At 42.2% G+C, this 12,641-nt stretch overlaps 7 protein-coding genes across 7 annotated transcripts in view; all 7 read left to right on the forward strand.

Annotated features, from left to right (window-relative positions):
* LOC133170753 (inactive phospholipase C-like protein 2) overlaps positions 1-1,726 on the forward strand; it is a 44,641-nt gene extending 42,915 nt beyond the window's left edge. The window contains exon 25 of the mRNA XM_061303883.1: positions 697-1,726. Within this exon, the coding sequence (XP_061159867.1) occupies positions 697-1,080 (384 nt within the window). The 3' untranslated portion in view covers positions 1,081-1,726. The remainder of the gene's footprint in view (positions 1-696) is intronic.
* Positions 1,727-2,009: 283 nt separating this feature from the next.
* hcrt (hypocretin (orexin) neuropeptide precursor) lies at positions 2,010-3,068 on the forward strand. Its single transcript, XM_061303804.1, has 2 exons — positions 2,010-2,358; positions 2,677-3,068. The coding sequence occupies exons 1-2, from the start codon at positions 2,212-2,214 to the stop codon at positions 3,031-3,033; spliced, it is 504 nt and encodes a 167-aa protein (XP_061159788.1). The 5' UTR covers positions 2,010-2,211; the 3' UTR covers positions 3,034-3,068.
* Positions 3,069-3,385: 317 nt separating this feature from the next.
* snrnp25 (small nuclear ribonucleoprotein 25) lies at positions 3,386-4,891 on the forward strand. The gene is made up of 5 exons (XM_061303803.1): positions 3,386-3,640; positions 3,992-4,082; positions 4,369-4,474; positions 4,566-4,640; positions 4,731-4,891. The coding sequence occupies exons 1-5, from the start codon at positions 3,434-3,436 to the stop codon at positions 4,786-4,788; spliced, it is 537 nt and encodes a 178-aa protein (XP_061159787.1). The 5' UTR covers positions 3,386-3,433; the 3' UTR covers positions 4,789-4,891.
* Positions 4,892-5,876: 985 nt separating this feature from the next.
* Positions 5,877-7,067, forward strand: LOC133170693 (hemoglobin embryonic subunit alpha-like). Its single transcript, XM_061303805.1, has 3 exons — positions 5,877-6,036; positions 6,115-6,322; positions 6,841-7,067. Exons 1-3 carry the CDS (start codon positions 5,939-5,941, stop codon positions 6,967-6,969), a joined length of 435 nt encoding a protein of 144 aa, XP_061159789.1. The 5' UTR covers positions 5,877-5,938; the 3' UTR covers positions 6,970-7,067.
* A 465-nt stretch (positions 7,068-7,532) lies between these two features.
* On the forward strand, positions 7,533-9,719 carry hspb9 (heat shock protein, alpha-crystallin-related, 9). Its single transcript, XM_061303800.1, has 2 exons — positions 7,533-8,167; positions 8,251-9,719. The coding sequence occupies exons 1-2, from the start codon at positions 7,980-7,982 to the stop codon at positions 8,810-8,812; spliced, it is 750 nt and encodes a 249-aa protein (XP_061159784.1). The 5' UTR covers positions 7,533-7,979; the 3' UTR covers positions 8,813-9,719.
* Positions 9,720-10,197: 478 nt separating this feature from the next.
* On the forward strand, positions 10,198-10,995 carry LOC133170689 (hemoglobin embryonic subunit alpha-like). Its single transcript, XM_061303802.1, has 3 exons — positions 10,198-10,358; positions 10,428-10,635; positions 10,778-10,995. The coding sequence occupies exons 1-3, from the start codon at positions 10,264-10,266 to the stop codon at positions 10,904-10,906; spliced, it is 432 nt and encodes a 143-aa protein (XP_061159786.1). The 5' UTR covers positions 10,198-10,263; the 3' UTR covers positions 10,907-10,995.
* A 418-nt stretch (positions 10,996-11,413) lies between these two features.
* LOC133170887 (hemoglobin embryonic subunit alpha-like) lies at positions 11,414-12,403 on the forward strand. Its single transcript, XM_061304079.1, has 3 exons — positions 11,414-11,573; positions 11,650-11,857; positions 12,219-12,403. Exons 1-3 carry the CDS (start codon positions 11,479-11,481, stop codon positions 12,345-12,347), a joined length of 432 nt encoding a protein of 143 aa, XP_061160063.1. The 5' UTR covers positions 11,414-11,478; the 3' UTR covers positions 12,348-12,403.
* Positions 12,404-12,641: the final 238 nt, after the last annotated feature.

Consider the following 12,641-nt stretch of genomic DNA (forward strand, 5'->3'; position numbering starts at 1 on the left):
AAGAACTCCTGGAAGGAAAAAATCAAATGACAGATTCAAACCAAAATGCCAGACTTCCTGTTTGACTTACTGGAGGCTTTTTTTGGGAGTCTCCCCAGCTTTGATATTCCTACTAAATTTAATGGAGGCTGAATTTAGGTCAAACAACTCTCTCAATTCACTTGACTGTCGTAACGTGATGTTTTGTTTATTTGTAATTATGCTGCATTTTAAGAAAAAAAAATTGCCATTAATTGTGACGAGACAAATGATTTAAAAGCCACTATTAAACAGACTGTTTGATTTAGACAAACAAAAAGCAGGATTAGCAATTTAATAAGGCTAAAGCAGTTGGATTTTGCAAGCTTAGTCCCCCGTGGATTGTCGCACAGTGACTGCACCCAAGTGCGTTTCCATCGCGCTCCAGAGGCAAAGCTTGTCGCCGTCGTATTTCATGCCCGCTGAGTCACAATTTACATAATTTGTTCGGGGGTTGGGGGGTTCGAACACATGATTTATTCATTCTTGCGTGTTCCGCGTAATCTCATTTCCAGCAGAGAAGTTTACCTTTCTAATATGAGTACATTGAGAAAAGCTGGCAAACGCTCTTTGTGTTTACGGCGCAACACTGCCCCCTTGTGGCTTTTATTGATAATGACACTAAAGGAACCGTGGCAGATTTTTTTATATTGATTTTTTTTGTGTGTTTGGTGGTAGGGCCAGGCGGACCTATTGAAGCACGCCAAGAGTGAGGCACTGGACACTTTCCGTCAGATCCACTGCGCAGCTCAGTCCTGCGGCCTCAGTAAAAATGGCGCAGCCTCCCCTCAGCTGCAACATCACCCGCCTTATCTCCACCAACACCCGACGCAGCCTCAGGCCAAGGCCTCACCGCTGCCGTCCCCCTCGCAACCCCAACCTTGGACTGCTCATTCTCCACTCCCGCTGTTCCAAAGTGTTCCGAAACCACCTGCTTACACGCCCCCTCCAGCTTTGCCGCCACACTTCCAGTTTGAGCAGCAAAGAGCAGCCGGACCATTGGACTCAATCACGGAGAAGGAGACATTCAGCGACGAGCCGGCCGGACCGGGACACTGCTGACCCGCAGCCTGTGCCCACGGAGACGAGCACCCGAGAGAGGATAAAAAAAATGAGGGGAAACATCTGGAGGCAAGCGGTCAAGAAAAGGAGATGATAAAGAGGAAGACCCGCCGCACTAGGAGTGAAACACAAGTGTGAAGGTTAGACTTGAGAGAGCAGAAGAAGAAGATGTCAATTTTCACTTTCACGCTTCGCACATGTTTTCTTCTTCTGCTATCTCCAAAGTTCTCTCTCGGGGTGCCATCGTTTTCCCACACACCTTCTATTCTTCCACTCTGTGGGTACAGGCTGCACCTCATGACCGCTTTCCTACGTGGTCACACTTTGCCTCTGCATTTTTATTTCTTAACAATTTTCAGTCCTCTGATTTGTTTGCCCTGAGGAACACTTCGGGAATCATTCCTTTTTTTTTTAGTTTCAACATCTTGGGCAACAACCACAATCAGAAAATATGATTCAACACAAATTATAGTGACTCTTGATGTGAACTATTTAAATTGTAAGAAGGACTGATTCTAATTGTTTGTGGTTCTGTCTATTTTTAAGAGTTTTAATTCTACGTTATTGTCTGGACAGTCGCCGCATGGGTGGACTGCAATGAGGGAATTACGGGTCCGCGCCACAGCACCCAGGGTCCACAAAACATAAAAAGAATAGATATATGTGTGAAAAAAAATACAACATACAGCCTCACTGCAAGGTGAGTGTGGCTTCTGTAAAATCTCATTGACGTGACCCATTAAAACTGGTGTCATTGTTTTAAATGTCTCTCTTTTTCTGATCCATATGAAATGTGCTGCAGCCTTATTCGTCCATCCGATGGCATTAAACAAGAACATGACGTTTAAGCCAGGGCCCAACATAAACATTTGCCAGCTATGTCTCATCTGTCCACTGTGAGGGAATTAGCCAATTAAGCATCCTTACCAATTAGCTTCATCTCATTCAAGAAAGGCCAACTTGATATTTAAATAGGAGTACGGATGCGGCTAATTAGCCCGACTCCCTGACTACTCGCCATCGTGGCATGTGTTAATAAGTCGTCGGTCCGCCACCACAAAGAAATACTTACACCGGATCCAAGAGTCCTGGAGATGATCTGGTCAAGGAGATTTAATTAACGGCAGGAAGATGAGCAAAACTGAGGGCTCTTTTGTCACGTTGGGCGCAAAGCCGTATAAAAGCAAGAGGCTTGGGCTCCCCCGAAGAGGGAGCCAGAAGATGACGTGGTTCAACTTCAAACTGAAAATGCTACCTGGGTCAAACGCAGCCAACAAGGTAAAATACGGAAGCAGTTATTTTCCTAGATACATTTAAATACTAGTTCAAATGTTTTATACTAAAATATATTATTGTAGATTTTTTAAAAATATTTTAGATTTTCTCATTTTAATGTAATGATTGAATTTGAAATATTCTTGTTTACGTTTTCTTAAAATTAAATGCATAAATGTACTTTTATATATATATTTTAATTAAGTTTAAATTAATACGCTAATTGATTTCACCACGTTTGGAATTCAGTCTTTAATTTCGGTTTAATGTGTTGTATAATTGTATTTTTCTAGTAGTTTAATGTGTGTATCTCGGCAAAAGGTGACGGTTGTGGTGCTGGCGCTGGTGTTGCTGCCCCACTTGGCTCGCTGCGACCCTGACAGCGTGTCCGACGAATGCTGCAGGCAGCCGTCGCGGGTGTGTCGCCTGCACCTGCTGCTGTGTCGCTCGGGCTGGGTCAGCAACAGGCCAGCCGACGCCTCCGCCGGCATCCTGACATTGGGCAAGCGCAGGGAAGAGGAGGGTCCCTTGGATAGCCGCCTGCAGCATCTCTTGCACGGGCCACGGAACCAAGCCGCCGGGATCCTCACCATGGGCAGGAGGGCCGAGAGACTGCGGGCCCCCCCTCCGAAGGCACGCCCTGACCTTTTGATGGGCCACATGCAGGGGCGGACGTAACATTTGGAAAACGCAAGACACAAGATTACCTAAACGTCTCGGATGATTAAAGTTTTACTTCCATTTAAAGCAATTATTATTGTTGTGTCTTAATTTGTAATTTGTTTTGTCAAACTTAAAAAGTTAACATTTATTGCTCTATTGCTAGTTTACTAATGCAATGTCGGTTTTGGATAGAGTTTTATAGTACACATTTTTTTAGTGACTGCCTCCTGCTTTATTTCTTCATATTTTAATTTACGATAATATACACAACGATTTATTTGTTATTTAAAATAAACGGAAACGTTTTCCGTCTCGGAACAAAATTTGTGCGGAACCTTACTAACGAGTAACTGTTTTAACCCGGCATTTAATTTACAACGTACACATTTTGTATACAAATCAATGTTGCGTTAGAATGGAGAAGACGAGCGTTGATCCCGCTGTAGAACAAATAGTAAAGGATGAAGAAGAATTGCAAAAGGTATCAGACATGACTGCTGCTGCTAATGAGGATGAAGAAGAAGATGAGGAGTCTTTAACTCACGCTGACGTTTTGGATATTTTTGAGGAGGGACTCGCTCACCTGGTACAAGATCCATTACTCTGCGATCTTCCCATTCAGGTACGTTTGTTTCAAACAAACACCTTGATAAATAATATAAATTGTTGTTAGTCTCTTTGTGAAACAATTTGTCATACCCATGCATTTTGTTGTTACTGTTGTTGATATTGTGAATGAATTATTTCTTTTTTAAATACAACTCACCAGTGATTTTATCTTGATTTAAATAATCCAAATTTAACAGACCAGGAGGCGATTAAAAAAGGAAAGAATTTGAGATTAAAAGAGATTATGACTACGATGTTAAATGGAAATTAACGGTGCATTTGCAGCAATTTGCCTACATCAGGCATGGGCGGGTCTCTAGGCACCAGGAAAAATACCATGCAAACCAAATGAGGTATTTTTTAGGTGACGTTGGAGGAAATCAATTCTCAGATTGCATTGGAGTACGGCCAGGCCATGACTGTCAAGGTTTTAAAGGCTGATGGAGAAATAATGCGTAAGTATATTTTAATTGTGGTTTTGAAGATGGATAGAATTGGAATTTTCTCTTCCAAATGTTTTAATCTATTTATTTTATTTTTTTTAAATAAGTAATTTTTAAAAAAGTTTTAATTTTTCCTATATAGCCCTTTATTATTTCAACAAAAAAATACAATACACTATGTTCCCATAAGAATTATTTACATTACAATACAATTCCGTATAGTTATAGTTTCATTTATCTATTTTATTTAAATGCAATATGGTATTTGGTGGTGATTGTTTAGATGTTTTTATTTTAGCCATCGTGGTGGTACAAGATGCCAGTGTGCTGGACCTGAAGAAAGCCATTCGCAGGTTCGTTCAGCTGAAGCAGCAGCGTGAAGGTGGCGTGATCCACATCAGCTGGTAAGAAATAGAATGACTCGTAAACACTTTTGGCATGTTACAAAAATACATGATACAGTAGATATAAACTAATAATAAAATGCCTTTTCAGGAAGTACATTTGGAGGAGTTATAATTTGGTGTTTCAGGGGGAAAAATTGGAAGATGACTGCATGAGACTGAAAGAGTAAGTGAATTAAAACTCGGTTTGTGTCTTATTCATTTTAATCTTAATATTTTACATTTATTCATTTTTTATATGTTTATTTATTTGCAGCTATGGGATTAGGAACAGAGATGAGGTGACGTTCATGAAGAGGCTCAGGAAGAAGTGAATGCTTTTCTGCCCCTCAGATTTCTGATCTTATTTGTACATATGTAGCTTGTTCTTTTTATTATAGTTATACTTTGTTGTTATTTAATAAAGTTTTAAACTTATTTTTGCCCCCTTTGAATTTTTTGTATTTTTGTTATATAGTATTATCTACCCCGACACACCCTTTTGTTGCACCAGCGTTCTCAAGAATCAGCTCGACTTTGGGAGGAGTCATTGAGATAACACTCATGTTTACTGAGTTACATTAAATTGCTCCAATGCACAGTTGGCCAGCATTTTTTGTAACAATGCACCCGTTGCATCTAAAAAAAAATCTCCAAAAGTATGAATAATGAAATAATGAACACATGATCTGCAGCATCTAAAAATTAAATGCGACCCTTGAGCTAAAAAAGTTTGAACCGCCTTGCTAGTGCATTAATTCCTAGGTATGTTGCCAACAGTAAATAAACGTCAAGCAGAAAAGCATCAATTTCATCAATTATATGCCGATTAGTTTTTAAAGCACACTTCAGAGAGTGGAATTATCTGCAGTGTCACTTGGGTGGCTCCTCCCCTGGCAGCTGCAGCACAGATAAGAAACCTTCCAAGTAGATGCAAGTCTTAATCTGGAAATAAAGTAAATGCAGTGTTAAGTGCCAAGATTGGTCATCTGGCCTAATCGAATTGCCCCTGTCTTTGAAATACAGAACAAAGTTAGCAAAGAATGTTTATGCAATATTTGAATATTACTGTATTTGATATGTACAAACTATTTGTATGTGTTTATGGATGTATATATGCGTGCGCGTATATGTGTAGCTAACCCCCCCTGCTAGTGCATTAATTACTAGGTATGTTGCCAACAGTAAATAAATGTGACTACATTATTGTTGTGTATTTCAAAGACAGGCAGTCCGATTAGGCCACATTTCAAATTTTGCACATTTAGGTTTTATATATGGTTCATGTGGTATCTAACTATACAATGAGCAGCGATGAGAAGTGTCACTGTGAGGCTCAACGAGTAGATATTGCGTTATCTCTCAGGTCGTCGCACGGCAGCCTATCTCCTCAGAGGCGTTTCTGGGTGCGCCCGGGTTTTTTCGCCTATAAAAAGCCCTTTGTCAAACTTCAGTAGCATCAGAGCTCTCATAGCAACTGCAAAGATGACTAGTCTCAGCAAGAAAGACAAGGCAAACGTCCGGGCCTTCTGGGAGAAAATCGCCCCAAAGACCGAGGATATCGGCTCGCAGGCTCTGTCCAGGTAGATATTATTTCAACACTCATATTTTTGCCTTCTTCCATCTGCATCTGTATTCACTGGTGTCTTCTTCTCACACAGGCTGCTCGTTGTGTACCCCCAGACCAAGACCTACTTTGCCCACTGGAAGGATTTGAGCCCCGGCTCCGAGCCCGTCAAGTCTCATGGCAAGGCCATCATGACCGGTGTTGGCAGCGCCGTGGGTATGCTCGATGACCTGAAGGGAGGTCTCCTCCCCCTCAGTGAGCTGCACGCCTTTACCCTGAGAGTGGACCCCGCCAACTTCAAGGTGCGTATTTCAAACAGGACACAGAACTTCTCTTAGCTTCATGCAAAAAAAGAAAAAAAAACACCAAATATCAATAATCGTGATAGTACACATTCAGCCCTCAGGCTCTGTGGTAAACAACAAACATGACATGCCACAATAGCGATTAATTTTTTTGTCTTCTCGAATTTACTATACTGCTCTCTGGTGGTCAGGCCGTGCACACCAAAAGGCGTCTTAAGTAATCATAAAATGATATTTTAAAATTATAAATATTACATCCTATTAAATATTGTAGTGATAGTTTCCCTCTTAAAAACAGTACGAACATTTGTTGGAAGAGCATTTATTGGCATAACCAGATAAACAATCATATTTGTTGTAGTGAATAATAACAAAATGCAAGAACCACAAAGCCACAAAAATCCACTTTGAAGAATTTGTATCTGTAAATTCGTTTTGTAAATTGAAGCATTATGCTCTCAAACAATGAAATGAGGTTGGCGACGTAATTTATGGTGCAATCCTCTTCTTCACAGATTTTCACCCACTGCATTCTCGTGGTTTTGGCCAACTTGTTCCCTGGTGACTTCACCCCCGAGGTGCATGTGTCCATTGACAAGTTCCTGGCCGCCGTGTCTCTGGCCCTGGCCGAGAAATACAGATAAACGGGAGGAAAACAGTCCCCAGGAAAACAGACAGCAGCAGCAGCAGCATGTCCTTACTGTGTGCTTGTCATCAATAAAAGCAAAATTTAAAAAAAAAAGCCTAAAATTGTTGGATTGTTTTTTAATACAATGCTTCTGAATTTCAAAGTGGCAAAAAACATTTGCACATATCGCCTCGTCATGTCGATAAGAATATGTTAAAACAGAGAAATCACACAGAACACAAAAAGATATACTGAAATAACGATAAGCTCATCTCAAATTACTTGTTACTTAATTTTACTGGAATTAATAAAACCTAGTTTCAAAACCTAATAATAGACCTCTGGGTTCACTTTATGTCCCCTCAAAGGACTCAAAAACAACAAACCGGAAAAGTATAATACATCTCAAACAAGAGGCTACTTTTGGTGCAAGCCGCAAATAGCCGTGACGCTCGCTTCTTGTAACGTTAGCATGGCGGACGCCAATGTACTGAGCTCATCCCTCAAGATGGCGGCGATGAGACCTTGTAACCTAAATGTGTTTGTCTAAATTTGTGCTTAGCAGCCACCAGCTGTTAGTCATTTGACAGCTGCTCGCTCCGCATGTGTTGAAAATGACTCGTAAGATATCGAGGGGGAAGCTTTTTGTTTTTTAAATGTGTCTTTTTAATTTTCTTTCAAAAACAACTTTGAAAAGTGGATGCTACTTTGTCTACCATTTTTCTTATGCCGTCTAACGGGGGAGTTTTTCTGTCTTGACGCCACCTGTTGCGACTCAGTCGAAACACAAACAAGATGTCGCCATGAGCCTTGCTGAGCCATCTGACGGCTCCCAGGGTATCCCTTCCTTGGGTGATGCATGGGAGCAGCCCTGAGCTCATCTTCTGGAAATAGCACCAAGAAGGGGGGGGCGGGTGCTCATAGTGGAGGTATATCAAGGCGAGAAGTGACCACACCAGCCAGACAAAGAAGCTCAAGGAACAAGACGTCCACCCGAGCTAGTTTCCGCTCCAGAACAGCAACCTCATGTCCCGACACGCAGCCCTGAGTAGCCTCTTTGGCGATGACCCTTTCTTCAACCAGGGAGGGCTCCTGTGGCCCCTTTCCTCGCTACGACAGGACCTCCTCACCCGCAAAGTTGGGCTAGCCGACAGTTTCTTCAAGGATGGATCTGGATTCTTTAATTCACCCCGCTTGGCCTCCACTTTCCTCAGGTACGTGATGGAGGAGATATGAGAGATGGTTGGATGAAAGTTAGCTGTTGTTAGAAAGTTGGATGTCTTTTCTATGCACTCAGAATGGGCGAGCGAGACGAAGCCGAAGAAGAGGAGACGCGGGCTCAGGTCCGGCAGGATCAGGTCCAGCGGGCTTCGCCGCACGACGACCTCCTGGTGACCCTAGACGCCCGCGGCTACGCCCCCGGCGACATCAGCGTTAAACTGGAGGGACGCAGCCTCCTGGTGATGGCCACCAAGCAGGCGGGCGCTCAGGAAAGCCACTCCTGCTCATCTCCGTCCTCCAAAGCCTCCTTCGCCTCCTCAGCGGCCTCACAGGTGGGCTTCAAGCAGAGGATCCACCTCTCGCCTCATCTGGACCTCTCCGGACTGTCCTGCTCTCTAATGGAGGACGGACAGCTGCGGATCCACGCCCCGGTGGCTAAGCAGGCCATCACAGAAGGGCCCAAAGAGCCGATGGCGGAGGAGCCCAAAGAGCCGATGGCGGAGGAACCCAAAGAGCCGATGCCGGAGGAGCCCAAAGAGCTGATGGCGGAAGAGAAAGAGGGGGTGCCCCCTGTCTTCAGGGCTTCCCTGGAATTCCCCGTCACTCAGGAGCAAACTGAGGCCCAACAAACACACTAGCATCGTTTGGAGACCTCCAACTACTTTCAAAAAAAATATTTGAGTTGCACTACAATTTTTTTTGCATGTGTTGTATGACTTTGGACTTAATTCAAGACTTAATTTCCACACATTCTTTGTCATTGACTAAATACTTTTTTCTAATGTCTGCTATGTTCTGATGTATAGTCCAGTGATGTCCAGTAGAGGGTAGCATAGCGTAAACATCCTTAATTTTTAAACTTTTTTCTTTTTCTTGTAATTGGCTGGCGACTAGTAGAGGGCGTACGGGGGCCTCACCCAAAGTCAGATAAGAGAACATCAGAATATGGATGACAGAAGTTTTTATTTGCCACACAATTGAAATGTTTTTGAGCCAAAGATGACATTTGTTTTCTATGTTCAGCTATTACATTGAAATAAATCTTTTGACTTGACATAATGTCGTATTAATGTTGGAAAAAATATATTCTCACAAGACTGCAATTTCGTTTTTCCTCCAAAATGTTTTTGTAATATTACGACTTCATGACTCAAAATATATTGCTTTCATTTTAAAGTTAAATAACAGCTCAGTTTGCGCTAATGTTAAATTGGCGTTAACATTTTAAGGCGGTCTTTGGAAAAAGGTCTCTTGTAGAGGGCATGTGAAAACAAAAAGTTAAGATACCTAAATGGATAAAATAAGTTGCCAAGGACAAGCTAAATACCCCCCCCCCTCCATGAATTTATGTGCATTTATTTACTTTTTAAATTTTTTAAATCAATTATTGTTGGCTTTAATAGTGCTTGAACAACTCAAAATTGGGTTTGCATCCCCACTGGGGAAAAAAAAAAGATACTTATCTGATTTTTTTTTTTATGTACAGTCTATGTGAGCTGACCTAAAGTTATGATGGATAAAATAAATTGCTAAGGAGAAGCTAAATACCCCCCCCCCTCCATTCCATGAATTTATGTGCCTTTATTTACTTATTTAATTTATTTTTAATCGATTATTGTTGGCTTTGTTAGCGCTTGAACAACTCAAATGTGTGTTTGCATCCCCACAGAGAAAAAACAAGACAGTTATTTGATTTTTTTTTTTTTTTTTTAATGTGCAGTGCATGTGAGCTGATAAGAATATTACGTACATCTACCAAGTGTTTGCCAAAAAAACCCGCTACGGTAGCGCCAATATTTTGCGCAAAGTTTTCCAGTTGCTAATCACCAGGACACTCCAACTCAGTAAATTTTTATTTTCAAAATGAATGATACTTTGGGTAAATGTTTTTGCTACGTGTTTCATCCGCCGTAAACTTTTTAAACTTCAGTTTTTGTTGTTGCGCTGGGTGTATTCTGCATCGCCCGCAGCATTTGGCTGCCATTCAGCAGACACACGTCATATCAAGGGTGGGTCTGTTGTCTCCACTCTATATAATGGCTCCAATTTGCCCTCATTGGGGTATGCAGCTTTTATCCAAAGCACCAAGATGAGTCTCTCCAACAAGGACAAAGATACGGTCAAGGCCTTCTGGGCCAAGGCCGCCGGAAAGGCCGACGTGATCGGAGCCGAAGCCCTGGGCAGGTAAATGACACCGGCGAGCACGAGACACTGCATCCCGTGACGTTTCCTTAACTTTGTTTGCCTTTGCAGAATGCTCTATGTGTTCCCCCAGACTAAGACCTACTTTGACCACTGGAAGGACTTGGGTTTAAACTCCGCTTCGGTCAAGAAGCACGGCAAGGTGATCATGGCAGGTGTCAACGATGCCGTTGGCATAATCGATAACCTGACACCTGGCCTGATGAACCTCAGCGAGCTGCACGCCTTTACTTTGAGAGTGGACCCAGCCAATTTCAAGGTGGGCACATTTGTCCCACTCATTTTTTTTTGTTTGCCACATTCTGGCTGTCAAATTGACATCTTGTATTATTCAATTTGGTATGATTTTAATTGAAGGCTATATTAAGTTCCCATCTATTTTCTCTACTCTTCATCCTCAGATTCTGTCCCAATGCATTCTTGTGGTGATGGCCATGTTGTTCCCGACCGATTTCACCCCGGAGGTCCACCTGTGCATGGACAAGTTCCTGGCAGCCCTGACTCTCGCCATCGCTGAGAAGTACAGATAAACAACTTCAAGCACGCCCAGCGGATTCAAAGCATTTCTCCTGCTCTCTGTTGGGCTCAACTGCAATAAACGATCAAAAGTAACAATGAACCTGTCGTGTCTTTTTTTTGTGCTAGGAAACTTCCACTTTGGGATTTTTACGCAGTAGGTTCTAAAATATGAGACAAAAGTTCATGCAGGTGCTCCTATAGACATGTGTGTGCGTGCATGTGTCTCTGTCGGATCAGCAAGATCTCAATTCGAATAAGCAAATCAAATTCGACATGTTTTTTCCATCGATACTTGCTAATTGATGTTCTGATAAATACTACATTTCATCATTTAGTTGTCCCTTAGATCAACAGTTGTAATGAGGTCACATGGGTACAACAGTTTAGTGTCATGATAAATTGACCCTTTTTTTGTGTGTGTGTGTTTTTGGTGGTGGGTATGCGCTGTATCTCCTGCAGTCTGCACCACTTGGATGCCATCCAGTTGGCAGGCACACACATCATATCAAGGGTGGGCCTGTAGTCCACACTCTATATAAAGACTCCAAATTCGGGGCGTTCAGCTTTTATTCAAAGTGCCAAGATGAGTCTCAGCACCAAGGACAAAAACACAGTCAAGGCCTTTTGGGGCGTGGCATCCAAAAAGGCAGACCTCATCGGGAACGAAGCCCTGAGTAGGTAAATACGACGCCGGCGAAGACGAGACACGCGTCATGTGAGGATTCCTTAACGCTGGCTTTGTTTGTCTTTGCAGGATGGTCTTTGTGTACCCCCAGACTAAGACCTACTTTGCCCACTGGAAGGACGTGAAACCGGGCTCCCCTTCAGTCAAGAAGCATGGCCAGGTGATCATGGGGGGTGTCAACGATGCCATTGGCAAAATTGACAACCTGACCGACGGCCTGGTGGCCCTCAGCGAGCTGCATGCCTTTAACTTGAGAGTGGACCCGGCCAATTTCAAGGTGTGCACACTCGTCATGCTCGTTTGATGCTTTTGAAAAGAGCCGAGTCATTCAAGTTGTCACGTTGCAATAGTTAACTGTCAAGTCAATGGAGCTTGCCTGCCTTTGTTGGATTTATAGCAACAGATAAAATCAAATACTATCATTACTGTGTCTTAACTTTGCCTTTTTCATGATTTATCAAGATTTTAACATTTTAAATTTGAATGCATACCTTGGCGACGTTGAACTTTTTATGAATTAATCATAGGGATTTGACAGACAAAATGTTTTTTTTGTACAGTTGTGTACATACTAAATGTATTTAAATGAATTAAAGCAACATTTAATATAATAAATTTCATGTATTTTCCACACACAGATTCTGTCCCACTGCATCCTTGTGGTGATGGCCATGCTGTACCCGAAGGATTTCACCCCAGAGGTCCATGTTTGCATGGACAAATTCCTGGCAAACCTGACTCTCGCCATTAGTGACAAGTACAGATAAATATTTGAATCACACCAACCCCAACATGATCTAATTCAATAAAAGATCAAGAGCAATTGTGTTATGTGCTTTTTTCGGGGGGGGGGTCCTCGTGTCTGCATCGACTTTAGACTTGCCGCACATTGATACGCAATCATACATTTTCCCACTTTAATGACTATTTAAAAGCAGCGTAAAAAAAGTATGGGGTTTGTTTTGTCTGAGTGAAAAATATGCATTCGATAAATATTTATTCCGCTGAATTAGAAATTCTTGTGCGCATGCGTAAAGGTGTTCTAGTATAGTGTGTTCCTT

This window comes from Syngnathus typhle, linkage group LG17 (genome assembly GCF_033458585.1).
Source record: "Syngnathus typhle isolate RoL2023-S1 ecotype Sweden linkage group LG17, RoL_Styp_1.0, whole genome shotgun sequence".
NCBI lineage: Eukaryota > Metazoa > Chordata > Actinopteri > Syngnathiformes > Syngnathidae > Syngnathus > Syngnathus typhle.